We start from the raw sequence: 21,719 nt of genomic DNA on the forward strand, positions 1-21,719 counted from the left end.
AACTACAATATAAATAGATTGGAGAACACAATTGACAAAGAAACACACGATTAATAGCTAACAAAAGGCGACAGGTTTTAAATTTTAATACGACAGAAGTGCATTTTGTCCACACAAGACTTACCAGTGACGCCCAGATAAAAAAGTTTGAAAGCCGAAACAAGTACAAAGTTGAACAGCATCGAGGAACAAAATATCAAAAAAGTTGTGCCAAAAACGGCCAGGGTTTTCTGTTAGTTACCAGAACATCCCTATTATTTAGAATAATTTATACTTTTGCAAGCAGTAAATTTTATAAAATGACTATACAAAAGATGTACATGATAAAACTGAAGTATTTAAAAAAAATCTAATTACAGGAAACAACTGAAATACATTACATAATCAGACAGTTGCAACACAAAAAGTAGACACATCCTAACAAGTTTAAACCTCAACGCCAAGTGACGTCATATTTGAAATTGTAAAAAATGACCCAAAAAATGACGTCACATTTGAGTTAGTAAAACAGGTCATCAAAAAATGAAAAATGACGTATAATAAGGACTGATTTAAGATTATATTTGAACTTTTTGAACAGTTGTGTATTCGTTTGATGTGTTTCATCCTTTAATTCTGGCCATTTCATTAGGGACTTTCCGTTTTGAATTTTCCTCGGAGTTCAGTATTTATTTATTTTTAATATAATATTTACTTATTTTACTAATTGTTTTGTAGATTGTACTATTCAGTTTGAAATATATATTTTATAATTGAACTATATAATCCTTTACTTTGTTTGTCTGGTTTCTTATGTCCTTTGTTTTTGTTATAGTTTAATAAAGTTAGTAACGGACAATCTCTACATTTTATTTCAGCATGCGGATCATTGTTAACAATATTGATATTTCTTTTACATTGATCTTCTATAATTTGTATTGCTGAGCCATAGTGGAATTTTAAACGGATGTATTGTCCTTCTTTTGTAATGGGATGGCGTGTCCCAGACCAGAGGTAGATAACAAGTTTTTATCACGTCTTTAAGGTTTTTCGGTTGTTGCCCCAGTATTTAAATCAGGTTCGAGTGGAAACTCGTTTTCTAAAAAAAAACATTATGGAGAGTAAAGCCTCTGTTGTATGAGAAAAAAAAGCTGAAATTGTACGACAAACAAACAGAAGTGTTTCGGTTGAGAATTACAAAGGTTTGACAAAATCTTCTGGATGTAATTTGAGTGTAAACTGCATGGGGCACTGACTCATAAACTGTACATAAAAAAGTTCTCGCCCTGCGGACTTTTATTCAGTTTGAGTTAATTGGCCCAATTTACACATCAATTTTAATCTGTGTACAAATGTGTTTAATCCTTTAGTTTCAATACTAATTGATTTTATAAAGGCAACAATAGTATACTGCTGTTAAAAGTCATAAATCGATTGAGAGAAAACAAATCCAGGTTACAAACTTAACCCGAGGAAAACAACAGAACAAAAAAACAACACTGTGCAACAAAACAAACGCTAACGCAACATACATAGAAACTAATTATTAGATTACAACTGCTATATTCCTGACTTGGTTCAGGAAATTTGAAGAAAACAAAAAAACATTGTTCGTGAAATGTCCCTCCCAAAAGGTATAATGTGAAGTGGTCGGTATATATAGGTGCTCAGTAATCCGTGTGTAAACGGTATTTGTTTATACATTTGTACATTTTGGAGTTAATTTGGCTATTCAATTTTCTTTCGACTTTTGAATATCCCTTTGCTATTACTAGGTCCGTACCGCTATTTGTTGACTTAGATCTAAGAACTACAATCCACTTGCTGCCAATCCTTTTGAATTAACATGATGTTTATTTATAAACTCCGTCTGAACAAAAAAAAGTTTTTGTAATGAACTGAATAAACGAGAGACAAAATATACCAAAGAAATATTCAAACTCACAAGTAGAAAATAAAGTGACAACGTCATGGCTAAAAAGAACAAAACAGACAATACCCATTGTAATCTGTGAACAAGAATGGAACAATATGATGATATATGATAAGATAGAATCGAATTTGCCTATGGCTAATGAACATTTTGTTTTGACGAAAAGCTAGCAAAATGTTGCCATCACTACTTTTTACTTTTAATTGTCCCGTTTGCTTAGATCACGTACGGATGCAACTCCATATAGATTGTCGAATGTTCTGTTTAGACCTATTTGTGCTTATTGCTTACCATTATTTAATATTTTTTTATTTACTATCTTACTTTCTTGCAACCGTTTACCGGCGGTTATAATGAGACATTATCCATAACCCTATGTTGTTCACATTGAAATTTGCTATCCTATATACCATATCTATAATAGATAGCTTGCGTATGTTTTGTTATCCTGGCATCTATGATTAGTTAATACTCAACTGTTATAAAGAAAAATATTGGCTTTTTATATTACGAATCCTTTTACAATCTTTTAAAGGTCTTTCTTTGGTTCGTTAACAGTCTTAATTTGGTCTCTTCACTAGTTTTGTACATGTTATAGAGCATCTTCTTTAGATCATTGAAAGTCTTAATGGCAACTCTTTTCACGTTCCTTTATGGTTTATAAGCTGAAGCATTTTCTCTCTCTTTTTAGATCTTCCATGGGGCTTCTTCTCTCTACAGCTACTTTTGCATAGGTACTTTTTCTGTAATAAAAATTTGTAGTACTGGATATAAAACACAATACAATTTGGTATCTTCAGTGGTTCCTCCTTTGCGGCCATTAATGAGTCTTTTCTCTAGTTCTATATTATTGATTGGCACCTTTTCGCCAGCTCCTTTATCTCATATATTGGAACATCTTCTTTGATGCATTTACGTTATCAACGGAGGCTCTCAGCTAGTAACTGAACAGTTTTTCCATACATTTTATCTAGACTCCTGTCAGTGATCATATATTCTTTTTCTCAAGTTCGTGTCATTCCTATAGTGAACCGCATATCAAGTGCCCTTGCTGTCTTCATTTAACCGTTTTTCTAGTTTCTCTACTGTCTATACAGAGCCTTTTCTTTGGTTCCTTTACATTATTCATGGAGCATTACCTAGTACCCTGTACAGTTTTTATAAAACATCCTTTTCTACACTTTTTTAGAGCATTTTCTCTAGTTACATAACATTCTTGGGGAGGAATAACTAGAGCTTCTTTACAGTCTTCATAAGTTTTTTTTCCTTTTATGCTGTCTTCATTGAGCCTTTTTTGGGGTGGTTTCATTGCAACCTTTTTCGATGTCCTTACTTTTTTAGTTTACATATTGTTGGTTGGAAGGGGCCAAATGATCATAATTGTCAGATAAGAGTACCAATAAGAAAGGAAAAGACGTCTTCTTTGATTTAAAATTAAGTAGAGATTATCGTGTGGAACTGAAATGTCTTTGAACGATATTTTGGGCTTTTTAACTTTTTATATTCGAATGTCACTTTTGTATACGTGACGCGCGTATGGCGGTATTTTTTTTTAATCCTAGTATCTTTCATGAGTTTGTATCAAAATGTTTAAATAGCAGTCTAATTGAAATAAAGAAATATGGAGTATAACGAAACCAGAGTTCTATTTTTTATTTAGACTGTTTTAAAAGACAATTATTGCTGTGTATTTATTCAAAGTAAATTCCTGAGCAGTTTTCGTTGAGCCAGTCTTCTGTTGCTTAAGGGTAAAAATTGATTCTGTTGTCTAGTTCCTTTACAGTTTAATTTTGGTTCCTTTAAAGTTTTCGGGGAGCCTGGTCTCTTTGTTCTTTAGTCTTCTTGTGGTCCATTCTTTGGATCTTTTACAATCAGTTTAGTTCCATTAGTCTTCGCAAACCCTATAAAGCTTTACTTTCAAGAGGTCATCGGTCAAGTTTGATGCAATAAGAAAAACGACAGCATATCTGGTATTGGTTCTATCCATCTTGTTTTAACAGTTTGAATAAAGGTTTTAAACTAAAAATTTGACGACCGACATTTTATATATACACATTACATCAATATCAAACAATAACATGAAATCTCTGAGATATTTGTCAATTTGATACTGTTAGTTTGATGATGAGAATGACTTTATCATAATCTAATACAATTCCAAATTACATATAAAATAGCCGCATGTATATTTGTAACATGATATAAATGTCCGACTTTAAAAAAAACTTTTAATCTGATGTCAAGCTGAAAAGAACGGATGTTAAAACGCGCTAAAGGCAATATCTGTAACGAAAAAAATCTATATCTAATAACGATTTGTTTTGAAATCTGTTAATGATGAGGCTTTGAACGACCAAAAATACTTTGTCTTTTATTGGATTGGACGAGATAGACTGGTTCATTTATCTACCGTTAAGGAATAAAGCTTTCATCATTTGATATATATTTAAATTCAATAATATGACAAAAGAGCGATTACGCAAATGACATTAAAACACTTCGTTTCATATTGTTGGGATTATTTTGATCATTGGAATTTCCTTTCCCGAGATTTGTTTTGTAATGTAACATTACAGGAAGATAGTCTAATGGAATGTCAGATAAAATTGTCTTTTTATATTTTATTTCATTCAGGTGAGTACAGTTTTAGACATTAATAAGTTGTTGTGTCAGACTAAATAGAGGAGAAAATAAATATATACTCGTTGCCAAAATTCGAAAGAAACAACTTTCGCTACGTTTCCTTATATTAACTATGGCGTCAGAAAGCAGAACATTAATTATTCTTAAAATATATTTCAAGTTGAATAAACTAAAATGGATATTAAGAATACAAAAAAAAAAAAAGGAAAAAAAAAAGAAAATACCACAATAAAACCTTCCTTATTTATAACAAACTAATAAACTGAAAACAAGTATGAAAGACCTGAAACAACGACAAAGACTGAACTACAGACTCTAGACTTTGGACATGCATATATAGCATGGGGTGTGGTTTTACAAGCTAATGGGCTTAACCCGCCTCTAACAAACTATAAAATTCATTTGTGAATTACTTGATTCATCAGATTAACACGACACACAAAACGAATGTTCTATCGAAGTGTTGATCATATCTAGTGTATTTAGAGAATATCTTTGTGTTTTGATGAAATACGAATGTAGGGAGATGCATCCTGTTCTTTAAATTTGTTTACTTCAAAGGTTTGAACTTCTTTCCTTCTTTTTCTCCTAGCAAATGTGTTTTAAAAAAAATGGATTTAGACGGCTTTAAAAATAATTTTCTGTTAACACAATATTGTTTTCGTTTCTAGCACTACAATTGAAAACAAGTCAACAGATGGAAGTTATAAATATAACAGGTAAGAACTTCACGTGTTAGTAATTACACAGTTACACTGCAGGTCTATTGATGAAATACATCATTGTCTAACACTGACGATGAAAATCATTTCATACATACAAAATTCCATGAAAAATATCTTGGCAATATCATGACCTCTTAAAAAGAATGATCTGCACGTGTTATCTTTTTTCCAATTCAGTTGTTGTAACATTAGATTTAGCTCTACCTGTATCTCAATGAAAGTAATGTTCATTTGCAAACACTCGTTGGCGCACAACACGTTTGAGAAAAGACAATGGACCATGGTCATTGACATTTAATATCATTCATGCTGTTTATTTTGTAAAAACCCATCTACCATTATGTAATAAAAAAAATCTTTGGATCATCCGTCACGTTAACATAAGGTTATATTCACTTTTCTGTACATAGCTGATGAAATGTATGTGCTATTATAATTAGAGACCTCAATTCTAATTATAACACGAAGGGTGTAATACAAGGGAGCAGTCAGATAATCCAGACGATTGCCGAAAAATTGACGAATAATATAATCCGAGAAATACATTCATTAAATGAACCAATATTCCCTTTCAACTTAAGAAACTGATTCATAAATGGGGTTGTTTGTATTTTTCTATGAATTATTTTTTAGTAATTTTTGTATTCTTTTGTTTTTCTTGCCATGACGTGCATGGTTAGTTCGAATGACCTCAATGTGTCTTCCGACTCTCTTATTTCAACTTGTTGATGAACAGTTGTGATGAATTTTTTGATGATTGGTGTCAATCGGCTTTTTTATAGTTTGAAACAAGATTAAAATGTTTCATTGATTTAAATTTTTTAATTCATATTTTGTGTTTCCAGGCTTGGTCCATAACACTTCGTCTCGGTCATGTCCCATTACAAAATTTCAAAAAGTTGCGACATGGGGTAAAGCTCAAACACTTAGTGCATTCGATATAAGAACAAGGGTAAAGCTCAAAGACTTAGTGCATTCGAAATAAGAACAAATAATGGACATGGTTCTATACCAGTAGGTAACGAACTTTCTTTAATAATCTACAAGTTTTTTTTTATGTGCAGTGTTAATAAGCATGGTTTTATTTGTGTTTGTCTTTTACGCCGTGATATCAAAACTAATATGTTTTCCTCCCACTACGTCATCAAGGAAGACTAAAACTAGCTTGTGTATTTGATTCTGTTGCTTATACAGAGTTATCTTACACGACGTTCCCTATAAAAAGATTATTTTAAAGTTGTTCTAACGATCGTAGCCTATGTTTGATTACATTTATAGGATTTCGGTTTGTTGCCTACTTCAGTTTTGTATATTTGTTTTTAAAGAATCTATCTCAGTTTTCTCTCATTTTTATTTCCATCATTTTTTCAAAGGGATACAGGAAATGTAACTTATGTACTATTAATGTTATCCCTTTCACTCTAAGCCGATTTCACGATATAATGCACAAGCCCGATGCAAGCTTACTTTGCTTATACTTGGACATGTCTCAGATCGTTTCCAAACAATCACTTTCTTGGCGAACGATTTTAATGATGTTGATTTTGCTGCAACATGCCAACAACTACTAGTCAAACAAAGGCGAAAGTCTTCGATTTTTACGATAGTCGGAGAAAAATACGATATCAAGACATAACATTCCGACCATTTGCACACACAAATGAAACGTTTGACATGAATTTTCTGTGTGATAATGTGACAAACAAGTGTTATAATGTTTAGTATTTTAAATTTAAATTCTAATGTTTCTTTATTTTAAAGCCTTAGACGCTAATTCAACCAATATCACATTACAATGTACTTTATTTAGTGTACCATTCTATGCATTGCTTTTAATGTTTATCTACATCAAAATACAAACTCGTACCAGCATCGTGTGCAGCATAAGTACGACCCTCACATTATTATTCAGTAACGCATTACAAAGTTAGTTTAACCTGACCCCTTATTTTAGTTTGTTTGCAGTATTGAATGTTCGTTTGATGATCTACTGTATATTCTGTGTGATCATTTAGTTCATCGTTTAAAGAGTTTATTAAAATTAAAATCAATGCTGTACTTGTACTTGAAAACATTACAGAATCTTTGTAAAAGCAATTTCCTTTGCAAGGTATATATAACAAATAATGGGATATTGATTTTGCATTAAAACTTTCGTTGCTATGAAAGAGTATCTTATTACTGTAAGTTAGGAACAAACGTGATGAGTTGAAGTAAAAAAAAAACGGCAATCCAGATCCAGGATTTGGAAAAGATGTTATCTGAAATTTAGATCGTATGAAATGTGTCATCTTTAATGACAAACGAGTACCCATCGCATTCAAGTTCATAGTCTAGACAAGTGGTGAATTAGCGCAGAGTCGATAAAAACAACACCTAACTATTAATTAGATGACTGCAGATGATTTGTAAATGCACATAGATATAAGAAGATAACCACCTACATGAACCTTTATAACCATCTTAATGTATCCTGTTCAACATCTATCATTAACCAAATTAACCATCAACATGTTTCCTATTTACCAAAATATTACCTCGATTGATATCTACATGTTCCTAATAAACCATTTATATGTTACCTAAATAACCATCTACACTGACCCATTAATCATCTACATTGACCTCATTAACGGTCTACATTCACCTCAATTACCATCTATATTAACCTCACTACATTAACTTTGACCTCAGTGACCATCTACATGTACTGTATTAACCATCAGTATTTACTTAATTAACCATCAACATTGACCTTTTATATCTTTATTCTCAAAAAACAAAATCCATGGTACAGAGATATTATAAACATTACTAATATAGCATATAGTCAGAATAAATACAAATGTATTAACTGCAACTGGAAAAATATTTCCAGCTACATGCAATATAAAAAAAAAACACATTATGCATATATACAATATTATATAAAAGTTATTAAACAATGTTTCCCCTAAGAGTCCAGCTGTTTATTAATCAGTCTGATAAATTTGCACAAATGATTCAGCATACTGATGTTTCGAGTATTCATCGAATCATGAAATTTCAATATGTTAAGTCTATATAGATAATATGGTTTAATTTTTTTTCTCTTCCATGATTAAATTTCGAACATTTAAAAATATTGTGGAATTCATCATGACCTTATTAACGATCTTGATTGACCTCATTAAAAACCAACATTGTCCTCATTAACCATCAATATTTATTTTAACCATTTAAAGTGAGCTCATTAGCTAGTTCCCTGCATTTATGCTTCATTTTTGCATGAAAGATAACTAGACTATTTGTGTTTGGTTCTTTAACACTTTTTATGAATTTCTCAGAGTAAGCCATTTTTCATGCAGTTTTCCATATAATTCATGCAGTTTTCCATATAATAAACCATAGTCATTTTCTTCACGTACCTCCTTAACCATCTACACGAACCTTAATAACCCTCTTAATGTATCCCGTTCAACATATATCATTTACCTAATTAACCATTAACATTGACCTTATTAACAATCAATATTCACGTAATTTAACCATTTACATTGAGCTCATTAGCCATCTGCGTAATGTCGCATCTTAGGTTTTCTTTAAAGTATTTTTGGTGACAGTGTTCTCCTCATCTTTTCTTTTTGTTCTTTTGTCAATTGTGTTGTTTGTTTTACTCTCTATAATATTTGTATTCCCCCTTAGTATCTTTACAATCTCATTTTTACATTTTCAATGATTCATTTTCAAGAAAATATGAGTTGTATCAACTTCTAATTCTACATCAAATATAATATTAATAATATTCCCCCTTGGTATCTTAACAATTTTTTTTGTCATTTTCATTAATTGATTTTCAAGAAAATTATGAGTTCTATCACTTTCTACTTATATATCAGATATAGTACTAACATAGCACTTTGATTCCGAATATGTATTTGTTGACGTTACAAGTTCATTCACTTCGTCATTTATAATTGATAGTTAGTAGTTAATTATTAAAAGACATCATTGGGAGTTATTCCCATTACAAATACTTCGTAATTACAGCTGATTTACGTAAACAAAGTATTATTTATAATTGAAATTAAAGCGTCGGCTTATAACATTCCTTTAAAGTCAGTGCTCTCGGGATTATATTGGTGTTTCGGGTTGATACAGATATGATATTGAAAAAGCTATATGATATTCTCAGAAAAATGTAAATGAACGTGCACGGAAAGGTTAATAGTGGTAATTGATTTTCAAAGTACAATTTAATACATCAAATCATTTAACTGTTAACCGATATATATCCAGTGTTGATGGCTATTATTTTAGGTATTTTTTTACATACAGCTCTTCAACGGTTTCGGTACTTGTACATCTTCGGATTTCAAATGTTTGGCTTTGAGCGTTCCTGATGAAGGTAAATCCAGAAAAGCGCTTCGGATGCAAGAAATTAATAACGTGTTGTTTTTCAATATTTTATGACAAATTTTAATTAGCAAGTAGAAAAGCATGAAAACATTTGTAAAATTCATCATCGATATTACATGGCTATCACCTGACTATGATACATGACTCCGTTATGATTATTTTTGAAGGTTACGTTAAGGTAAATGTCGGCAATATAATACAAAGTTTGTAAGCAGGGAAAGTGTTGAGTGAATAACCTTTTTTACTGAGTAGCATCAACACCGGAAATATATCAGTACTCTCGAAGCAAAGAACTTTGATAGTCAACACTACTGACTAATCCCAGTATAGTAAAAATATATTCGCCGTACAATTTATCCGGTTTTGATATTTAAATCAACTTACCATGAAAATCAAGAAGACATATTTTAGTAAATATTGGTTCAATAATTTTAAGAACCTCTGTTCATATGTCTTAAGATGTTTAACAGAGTATCCTGATTTTACTCTTTATTTTATAGCTGGCGTAGGCTTTGGCCATAATTTAACTTTGCACGTTGTCGATGACAGTGTCACGTGGTATACAGCGAAGGAAGCATGTCAGAGCGAGATATCCGGGAGTGATTTTTCCATGTGTGGATACGATTGTTCTGTATACACAGCCCTGAAACTTGATCGTTTGAATTGGTAAGTGCAAACACATCTCAAAATATTATCAAAACTGATTAGGACGGCATTTAATCAAAATACCAAGTTCAACAACAAATCTAAAAGGACATTATCTCATGAAGATTATACTTACTACTTACTTAATCCTCTTCATGTTCTTGAACACTTAAGGCATCAACAAGGGACCTCCAATTTGAACTCGTTCTATCTTTCACGATTGTTTCTATTTGATTCCAGGTGTAACCATGTCTCTTTATCTCTGCTGCTATATCTCTTCTACATGTGCCTTTCGTTCTTCCAGGCTTTCTTGTCCCTTGTGGTGTCCATGTCAATACTTTTTTCACATGCCGGTTGTTATCCATTCGCAGTATATGTCCAATATATTTCCACCGTCTTCTCATGATCTCATTCACTATATTCTTCACACCTGTTCTTTCTGATAGTTCACTGTTTGAAATTACACTTGGCCATCTGATGTTAATTATTCGTCTCAAACAGCGTCCTTCGAATCCTCTTATTCGACTTTTTACTTTTTTGGTTGTTTGTCAGGTTTCTGAATCGTACAGCAGAACTGATCTAACATTGCTCACATACAATCTGATCTTTGTCTTTCATGATATTTTGTTGTTTTTCCATATGTAATTCTTTGAATACAGAAGCTGCTTTGCCAATACGGATGTTAACTTCTTCTTCGATATTTCCTTCTGCATTTACTCTACTACCAAGATAATTGAATGAGTTTACTTGTTCCAGTTCTTTTCCGTTCACTGTTATTGCTTTATTGTTCTTTGTACCTATCTTCATCATCTTAGTTTTTTTTTGCATTTATCTTCAGTCCTACTTTCGCTGCCTCTGATGTAACTGTATCTGTCTTTTTCTGCATGTGTTCATTTGTATGAGAAAAGAGCCTGATATCATCAAAGTCCATGTCCTCTAAAAAGGTTGTTAGTCCCTACTGTAAACCATGATTTTCAGTTGTTGCCTTCTTCATTACCCAGTCAACCAACAATATAAAGAGAAAAGGAGATTTTATGCATTCCTGTCTTACTCCAGATGTTATTAAAAACCAATCTGATAGTTTTCTATCATGTCTGACTGCACATCTTAACCCATCATACATTTCCAAAATGATGTTAATTATTTTCTGTGGAATTCCATACATACTCATGATGTACCAGAGTGACTCTCTATGGACGCTATCAAAGGCTTTTTCGAAATCCACATAATTTATATATATGGGTGACCTCCATTCTAGTGCCTGTTCTATAATATTTCTCAGTATGAGGATGTTATCTATACATGCACGGTTTGTTCTAAATCCACTTTGTTCTTCCCGTAGAATGGAATCAATTTTGTCTTTGATTCGTTCTAAAATTATTTTACAAAGTATCTTACCAGGCACTGGTAGTAAAGTAATTCCACGCCAGTTGTTACAATCTGTAAGGTTACCTTTCTTTGATAGTTTTATAATGATACCATCTTTCCACTGAGTAGGTAGTATTTCTTTTTCCCATATTTCATTAAGCAAATCACGTAGGATGTTCACGTTGAAATTTATGTCTGATTTTAGTACTTCTGCTGGCATGCCATCTACCCCGGGAGCTTTGTTGTTTTTAAGTTTTTTAATGGCTGCTTTGATCTCATCTTCTGTTATGGGTCCCATTTCTATTTCTATTGGTAGTGGAGCTCCCTCTGTCCTGTCAACTGATATTGCTGGTTCAGGCCTATTCAACACCTCTTCAAAATGCTCTTTCCATCTTTCCAGTTGTTTCTTAAATTTGCATATTGTCTGACCATCTTTATCTTTGATGTTAGTACTGTTGGTATTTACTCTGCTACTAAGCTGTTTTGTAATGTTATATAGCTTTCTCATATCTCCAACTTTAGATGCATTTTCAGCCTCTTCTGCAATTTTATCTATGTATGCCTTTTTGTCTGCCTTTGCATTCTTTTTCACTTTTTTTTTCTTACTATTATATAGATCTTTCGTTCTTGCTTGTTGTTCTCCTGTTGCTTGATAGGTTTTTGATTTTAACACGTTTCTTTCCATAATTAGAGCTCATGTTTTTTTCAGATATCCATTCCTTGCTTTCTTTATTTTTGTAACCTAAGATGTCTTCACTTGTTTTTAAGTAAATTTCACTCATATGTTGCCATTTAGAGTTTATGTCAATCTCATTTTCTCCAAGTTGTAAGACCTCAAATCTGTTCTTCAGTTCTATATTGAAGTTTTGTTGTATTTCAGGCTGTTTAAGATTTCCAAAGTCTTTGATCTTGCTTGGTGTTTTGCATTTATTTTTGCTTAGTTTTAGTCTGATTTTTCCAATGACTAGGTAATGATCGCTGTATACATCTGCACCCCTTTTCACTTTCACATCTAATAAGGATGACCTTCATTTCTTATTAATCAGTATGTGATCGATCTGGTTTTTCACTTTCCCATTCGGAGACACCCATGTGGCTTTATGTATGTTTTAATGTTCAAAGATTGTTTCCCCAATTATCAGATGGTTCCAAGTACACATCTCTACTAATCTTTCACCATTGTTGTTAATTTCTCCAAGCCCATGTTTTCCCATCACTTCTTCTGAACCTTAGTTGAACCTACTTTTGCATTAAAATCTCCAATGATGGTAAGTACATCATGCTTTGGTGTGTCCATTATGATCTGATTTGATTTATCATAAAAATTCTCTTTCTCATTATCTGTATAATCATTTGTAGGGGCATAGCATTGGATAACGGTCATGTGTCCATAACTGGTCTTCGTTCTTATTTTTATTATTCTTTCATTTATTGCTATCCATTCTACAACAAATATAAAAAAGAAGATGTGATATGATTGCCAATGAGACAACTATCCACAAAAGACCAAAATGACACAAACATTAACAATTATAGGTCATCGAACGGCCTTCAATAATGAGCAAAGCCCATACCGCATATTGTCAGCTGTAAAAGGCCCCGATAAGAAAATGTGAAACAATTCAAACGAGAAAACTAACGGCCTTATTTATGTAAAAAAATGAAGAAAGACAAATATGTAACACATAAACAAACGACAACCACTGAATTTCAGGCTCCTGAAACTTGCTTGCTCTCTTACTCAACAGAATAGCTACTCCTTCATGGTTTCTACCATCTGTACGTCCTGAACAATAAATGTCTGTACCTGAATTGTGTTTATATTTTCCTGAATCAGTCCATCTGCATTCACTAACACCCAATATATTAAGCTTGAATCTCTTCATTTTCCTAATTGTTTGAACAGTTCTGCTTGTTTCGTTCATAGTTCTTTCTAACATTCCAACAACCAAATTTTAACGTTGGTTTAGGAGACAGAATAGAGTTTCTCGGAGTCTTGTCGCTCGTCATAGGCTGCATTCCTGCAGAGGTTTTCATCTGTCTACACCGAACTAATTGATTTTTCCTTGTTTCTGTAGCATAAGTTTCTTTCCGTGGCTGAGTAGCTAGCCCAGCGCACAACCCCCTTACCAGGAGGGCCAGGGATTTATTCAGCAAGGTTTCTTTCCTCATGATGAGTCTCTAGCCAAAGCTTTTGACTCCCATCAAGCCATTGGTTTTATATCGAGTTTTCCTTTTCTTAGATGGACTGATTTAAGAGAGCTATGATCTTCATCGGACCAACTATTTACCTATAGCTGAAGATTATACTTTGGGACAATCATGCAAATTCCCTAAATCGGGACCAGCTGATATGTGAATCAATTGTTCAGATTGTGGTAAAAGCATCTTACTTTGACGAGTTTTAGTTAATGTCATAGTTGACATTTATAGATTTGGAATCAATTCAGAAACCAAAATGGCTGATATGTGTAGCCATTTTCAAATAGCAGTCATAAAATAAGTAGAAATTGACCACCCTATATCAAACAGCATTAAATTTGAAGATATCGAAGTCACTTGACCCAAAATCTGAAGACAAAAATATGCGAATCGTCAAGAGAGGAAACATGAGGATTAACTATTCCCGGCAGATCCTGAAATAAAAGTCATACACATTGAAACTTGTAATCAGTACTTTGATGCAATCATATAATGCTGTTGCGCATTGAATCACTTTCTTGCATTAATTCACTTAGAACAGTTGAATGAAAGCCATGGAATTACAGAAACACTCTAGTATCACATGGCAAAATGATACAAATCCTTCAAGATACGTTTTTAAACCTAACAGTATTTCTAAAAAAAATTGAGATGCATTTTATTAACTCTTCCTTCCATGACAAGTTCAAGTTATTTAAGGCGTTAGCTCTACAATTCAGCGCAGCAAGCGATCTTGAAATTTGAAAACACTATCTGTTCTTGACCGTGTCCCGTCGAAGTATTCTAATATGTTTCGGAAATTCTATTAGTAGTATTGTCTACACGTATTAAAAAGAATTAAAAATATCTTTATAAAGCACTTCAAAAAATTATATCTAATAGTACTATACATGTTTTAATCTTGAACTTTGACCCATGAATTTCTTGATAACAGATTGCCCTTTCTTGTGTCTCTGGATTCCGGGAATAAGTTTTATAAAAAATTTAAACAGGATACTTGGCCTCCTGTGATATTACATGTCCAGTACTATGTTTGGTTAGGAGAACAGTGCCTTTTGGTGCAAGTGCATAGTCATGGATTCTTTTGTCAATTATAAATGACGATGTATTGTCTAATACATCATCACAGAAAAAACCCACCGCAGTCATCGTTATTGTTAATCCAGCATAACTCTACTGTATCTGGGTTTTTTTTACTGTTGTTTTTATCATTTAGGGGGTAATTTCTAACTTCAGAAGTATGTTATCGTTTGCCTGATGTAATATATTAAGATAAGATAAAAATAAGTTTCGACCAGATTTGTGCTATTTTGCTTGGTGATTCTGGAGTGTTTCTGCATGCAGTACCACAGTCACAAATTTAACAATGGGAGGAATCAATTCAATTAGCATTTTATTCCTTACGCTATTAAGCTCCAGTATTATTTTTCTTTATCAATTTATGAATTTCGAACAGCGGTATACTACTGTTGCCTTTATTTGAGATCTTCAGTTTTTATCCCTTTCGGCAATGTTTAGTCATAAATAAATTATATTATATACACATGTTTACGAAATATCCATGGTAAAGAGTTGCTTAAACAAACCTGAAAGTAAGATTTGAAACAGATTTTTTGACATATGCCTTTTTTTTATTAGACCACGCAGTGAATATCTAATACATATAGCTGTTGTCATTTAAAATAACTCTTCATAGATACCAGGACTAAATTTTGTATCAACAATAAATTCAGGATGGTGATCAGTATTTCAATACACGAAGTCTTTAAATGATAGTCCTTGTATATTCGGAGGCATATACCATGTGTTAACAAAATTGATGATGCCATTAATTTTTCACATTTTTTTAAATCTTTTTTACCTGGGGCCAATTCTAAATGCCGCCAGATGTAGAACATTTATGATTTTGTGAAATCTTTTCAGCGTGTTCATAACTTTAAATTGTTTCTTTGACTGATTAACTGAAGTTCTGCAAAGTGTTTGGCTATTACCACCATCTTTATGGTTCACTTGACTTGGCTTTATGGGATTTGTTCTGTAAATCGCTGCAGAGAGCGTTATAGTCCTGTGCTAAATAATAAATGTGAATGTCAGATGTTAAACCATTGCAGAGGACGATACAAATGTGTAAAGGCAGTACTAAGTTTTATCACATATTTTGTACTGATATGTACGATTCTGCATGGCCAATAATAGCCGGAAGTCAAGGTTGGTTATCAGCCTTCGGGGCCAATATTGATATCAGCCCTCGAAATCCATATCGAACCCCCGAGTTTAACTTCCGGTAACCTGCCAATCAAAACTATTTGTAAACAAGTTATCATTCAAAGCAGCAGTTGTCGTTTATATTTATAATTCTGAGAATTAATACATTTATTGTTAATTATGTGTTAAACTTTCACAAACCTTTGTTTACTCAATGTGATACATTTTTTAAAATTTTGTTCGTTAAATGGTTTTTTTTTAAATTTTTGTTGACAAATCAAACATCACTTTGGAAATGCTATCTTTTTTCTCTTCTTGATAATATGTGGTAAATAGATTATAACATGTCATTTTCCATATGGTCCGTGATATCAGCCCACGACACATATCAAGCACTCGGGCTTAAGCGCTCTGGCTTGATATGGGAGTCTAAGGCTGATACCAGAGCCAATATGGAAAATGCCATGTAATAATCTATAAATAATACTCGGTGTAAATGTGTAGGCAGATCAGATAGGATACAATGAACAAAGACTTCTTCTATCATGTAGTTTGACAAGTTGTTAAACTCATTCATTATGTTAAAATTTTAATGTCAATTGAGAACATTTGAGCAAATATTTTATTTTATCATGTCTGCCATGGAGATTTTGCAAAAGTACTTTTCAAATAAACAATATCAACTGATGGTTTTATTTATTCTTATTCATGAATTTGGAGATCTTACTAAAACTTTGAATTTCAAGGTTTTTTATTATGGTTGCCTTTCAATATGGGTAACATTTTTACAAGATGCTGTTCATCATACCATTTGGTATAAACATTGTCGCTCTTTTTATCAGGTTTCGTTTCAATATTTTTACTTATATAATTTTCATATATTTTTAAAGTTTACTATAGAAATCAAAACCTTCCCGCAAATTTCTACTTTCAAAGTTGGTTCATGGCTTCACAATGATATTTATGACCTATAGTAATATTATGCCCAAACTCATGATTTAGCCATAATCTGAGCAATTTTGCTGAAATTCTGCACAAATTGACTGGACTCAAATAAAGAATCGGATCAATGCAATATTCGAATAGTTACAGACTGAGACATTAAAAAAGCAAAAAATTGATGTTCCTCCATACTCTATATAATAATTTACTCTTTATATGTTGTAGACACCATCCTCGACCTTTCTTTTCTTTTTTTATGCTGACTCAGTTTGTGTTCCTCCGTCCAACTCTTTACTTCTCTTTTTAAAATTTGTATACGCAGTTTTGATTTGCTAGTAATAAACATGGTGTTTGCCAGTAGTGGTACAATGTACAAGAGCTAACTGTATTAACTCCAGCATTGTTTAAGTATAGATAGGACGTGTACAGGTTATTAATCATTAGTGTATTATAGGCTCGCCACAAAACCAGGTTCATCATATAAGGGAATCATACCACATCTTCTTTTTTTTTTATATCAACCCAACATTTTTTCTTTAAATGTCCTGTACCAAGTCAGGAAAATGGCAGTTGTTATCATATAGTTCGTTCATGTGTGTGTTGCATTGTCGTTTGTTTTTTGTTGCACTTCAATAATTCTGTTGTTTCTGTTGTTTCGTAGTTTTCTTTTTATAGTTGATGTGTTAGTTTGTAACCCGGATTTGTTTTCTCTCAAGCGATTTATGACTTTCGAACAGTGGCTAACTTTGATAACGGTTATATTAGATTATTGATATACTATAGAATAACCGATGATTTAGTATGGATACTATTTGGGAATGTTATTGGTGTGTTATAGGTATTAAGATAATTTGATATTGATCGGACATGTAAAGGTTATATTTAACCATTGGTGTATAATTATAGATTAACCGATGATTTAATATTAATAGGACGTGCAAAGTTTATATAAAATTATCGTTGTAGTGTAGGTTTACCAATGACTGGATATTGATAGGACGTGAAAAGGTTATGTAAAATTATTGGTGTAGTATAGGTTAACCAATGATTGAATTCATATCAAACGAATGACTGATGAAAAACAATGTTTATGCCCGCGTCACACTTTCCCGATTTTTACGCCGATGGCAACACGATTATGTAAATTTTCAAAATCGGGACTGATCGTATCCAGATCGGACTATTCGTAGTGCCATCTTTAACTATCGTAGAACCATCGGCTACTTTTTCCAGCCTTCGGGGACAACTTCGGGAAAGGTTCTAAATTTTTTAACATGTTAAAAAATCCCCGAAGGTGCGTCTGATGTTGAGGGTTCGTATTGAGTTCGTATCACCATCCTCACCATCGTAATGTCACCGGGAATGCAGCTTTGAACATCGTATTGCATTCGTGTTTCCATCGTTTCCATCGGGCAGTTTTTACATAACGATGTCTACACGAATGAATCACGAAGCTACCCGAAGGTCTTACGATGGCAACACGATTTCGTGAAGACATCGTAATCCCGTCGTGTTGCCATCGAATAAAAGTACGAAGGCGACAAGATGGAACGTCGACGGCAATAATTCCAGCTAAATGTAAGTTAATTTTCGCGCTAAAATACATTTAAAGTGCCAGGTACAATATGCACTGGTCAGTCTAATACGACAGTTAAGAAAGATGTTCACAAAACATGGAGCTCATATCATATGATTCTATGAGAACAAGAAAGGCGAAAGCGTTGTTTCTATTAATTCAAATGGATCAAGAAGAGCATCTATTACAGGCTCATGATTTACTTTTACAAGTAAAATATTATTTTTTGTCAATATTTCATATCAAGTAACATAATGAAAATCATAAACGCGCCTCGTACACCAACACTGCAGGTACACGTTTATAGGGAAACCAGCTTTTTCTTCATTATTCTGATTTTTTATGTATCGTCTGAGTTGTTGTCACACGAATGCCGGTTTACTCCATAACCATTTTGTTTTCTGTATGTCATATTTTGCCGCATTTGTTGCTTTCCCCACATCCTTCCTTTTGTCTATATTATTATGATATTCTCCTGGAAAGAGCTCATTTTGAGTAAAAGGGATCACCGAACCCATTACCTTACCTTTAAGATAAATCAGTAAACATGGGCATAATTATCGGTGATTATTCAGACTAGTGCACACAGTTTACAGTTCAAACAAGGCAATGCCGAGCGTGGCATCCCCTCGTATGTAACATATTGGGGACAAATATGGACACTATATTTGTAAATGACACATGCAGAAATTGTAAATTGAATATGCATATTTGATACATAAACTATTTTCTTAGAAATCAATCAAAATATTCAGTAAATGGAAATGCCTTTAATATTGTCTTTAGAACCAGCAGGTAACAAAATGAGCTACCAATTTCCTGTGTATTATGCTATTTTTTAGACATCGTATGGACATCACGCCATCATCGTAATCCATCGTGAAGCCTTCGTGATCCATCGTGTAGCCTTCGTGATCCATCGTGTAGGCTTCAGCTGAGATATGAAGCTTAAATACCGTCTTCGGGTAACTTTCGTATGTCCATCTTTTGCTATCGTATATAATTTCGGCACCATCGTATAGACTTCGTTATTCATCGTACTTGCTTCGGTCACTTTTTGGTATTTTAACGAGATCGGGAGAACTTCGTACGAACTTACAATTTTCGCATTCGGGTGTCCATCGTATATAAAAATCGGGACACTGTGATACGGGCATTATCCAACTTTTGAACCAATGCATGTTTATATATTTATATATATATATTAATGATAAACTTGGTCTTCTGCGCACGATTTTATCATTTTTTTAACCCAAAAATATAGATTAATCGTAATTTTTTTTCTCTCTCTGTCTATTATGAATTAAAAATATGGCCGCTCATTATTTGTCGTGTTTTGAAGCCGTAGTTTATCGATTGCTACCTTTTAGTAAATAATAAACAAAGAGGCATAGATATTTAGCACGTGTATTATATAAGCAATAAGATAATAGTTTATTTAAATGACAGATCCATGCGTATTGCGATCATGGTCATGCTAAGGTCACATTGAATAGGAAAATATGACGGCGATTGGCTTCCTGGAAGCAAGCAATTAAAAGAAGTAAACTTCATCTAAAAACTACAACTATCCTTTTTGTTAAATAAAAACCCTGCATACTTTTTTAATTTGAGGTCTCATATGACTTTAAATATGGATAGGACGTGCAAGGTTATATAAAATTATTGGTGTAGTATAGGTTAACCGATTATTAAATATGGATAGGACGTGTAAAGGTTAATATTTTAATTCTTGATGTATAATAAACCAGCAGATAAACTTATATGAGTCGGGCGTATTAAGGTTACATAAAATTATTGGTATTTCATAGGCTTATTGATAATATGGATAGGACATGTGAAGTTCCTACAAAAGTATTGGCGTATCATAATTTAAACGATAAATTATGGAAAAATCGTTTCACAAATGATATCGGATATGTTCCTTATGTCGTTACTACAACACCCTTTCCTTGTTACGATTGTGACCTACCGAAAAAGACTATTAGGCGTGTGCCACAAGGGGAGTAGGATCTGATTACCCTTCCGGAGCAGCTGAGATCACCCAAGTTTTTTGTGGGGTTCGTGTTGCTTAGTCTTAAGTTTTCTAAGTTTTGCCTTCTGTATTTTTACTTGTCTGTTTATCTTTTTATTTTCAATCTATGAGTTATGTCTCTCTGATACCTTTCATCCTTTGTAATATGGATATGACTTGTACAGTTTTGTTAATTTTTTTATGATTTATAGGTTTCCCGATTAGGACGTCTAAAGATTTTTTCAAAATATTTGGGTTTTATAGGCTAACAGACAAACTTGTATGGATAGGTCGTATAAAGGAAAGAGACGATAAAGTATATAAATCTGATAAGTGTAAGGAAGACCTGTCACTGACGTCTATTGTTAATCAGATATCGGGGATAGAGGGTCAGACGAAATGTATTGTACTTAACACATCATCCCCGACGTATTCTTCTGGAGTGTATGGAGTCGACGATTGTGACAACAAACACCCTTACTTATGTTATCACAAAAAATCAGGTAAATTCTTATTATTACTTATGTTATCACGGAGAAACAGGTATATTCTTATTCTTACATATGTTATCAAAGAAAAATAGGTACATTATTTTTCTTACGTATGCTGCCAAAGAAACATAGATACATAATTATTCTTACATATGTTATCAAAGAAAAATAGGTACAATCTTATATTTACATATGCTATCAAAGAGAAAAAAACATACTTTAATCTTAGATATTATTCGTATTTTTACACTTTCTGATATAATGAGAGAACCAAGAACCTTGGTATAGTTTCACTAACCTGTGCTCATTTTCTTCTATATCATTTAATTTAAAAAAAAAAAATAGTCTAAGATGCAATTACCGCGGGGAACTATACTAGTCAATAAAAGAAACGATACAAGACTTTTTTTCAAATTATGGATAAAGTTTCCGGTTCATTGGACAATATTGTAGGTAGTAATACTTAATCATTATGGAAATATAAATCCGTTTAAAATTTTTTTTTGCTTTCGTGACGTTTTTTCGCGATTTTTTTTTTTACAAAATTTACATAAAACGACAATTCTGAAAACAGAAGTTCCAACTAATGATGCCAACC

At 32.7% G+C, this 21,719-nt stretch overlaps 1 protein-coding gene across 1 annotated transcript; it reads left to right on the top strand.

Annotated features, from left to right (window-relative positions):
- Positions 1 to 5,234: 5,234 nt before the first annotated feature.
- On the top strand, positions 5,235 to 21,213 carry LOC134704832 (uncharacterized). Its single transcript, XM_063563614.1, has 3 exons — positions 5,235 to 5,274; positions 10,179 to 10,344; positions 20,895 to 21,213. Exons 1-3 carry the CDS (start codon positions 5,253 to 5,255, stop codon positions 21,211 to 21,213), a joined length of 507 nt encoding a protein of 168 aa, XP_063419684.1. The 5' UTR covers positions 5,235 to 5,252.
- The last annotated feature ends 506 nt before the right edge of the window (positions 21,214 to 21,719 follow it).

This window comes from Mytilus trossulus, chromosome 2 (assembly GCF_036588685.1).
Source record: "Mytilus trossulus isolate FHL-02 chromosome 2, PNRI_Mtr1.1.1.hap1, whole genome shotgun sequence".
Taxonomy (NCBI): domain Eukaryota; kingdom Metazoa; phylum Mollusca; class Bivalvia; order Mytilida; family Mytilidae; genus Mytilus; species Mytilus trossulus.

Coding starts and splice junctions, on each gene's coding strand:
- LOC134704832 (XM_063563614.1), top strand. CDS start 5,253: ATGGAAGTTATAAATATAACAG. Junction 5,275..10,178: donor GGAAGTTATAAATATAACAG/GTAAGAACTTCA, acceptor TTTATTTTATAG/CTGGCGTAGGCTTTGGCCAT. Junction 10,345..20,894: donor AAACTTGATCGTTTGAATTG/GTAAGTGCAAAC, acceptor TGGGTTTTATAG/GCTAACAGACAAACTTGTAT.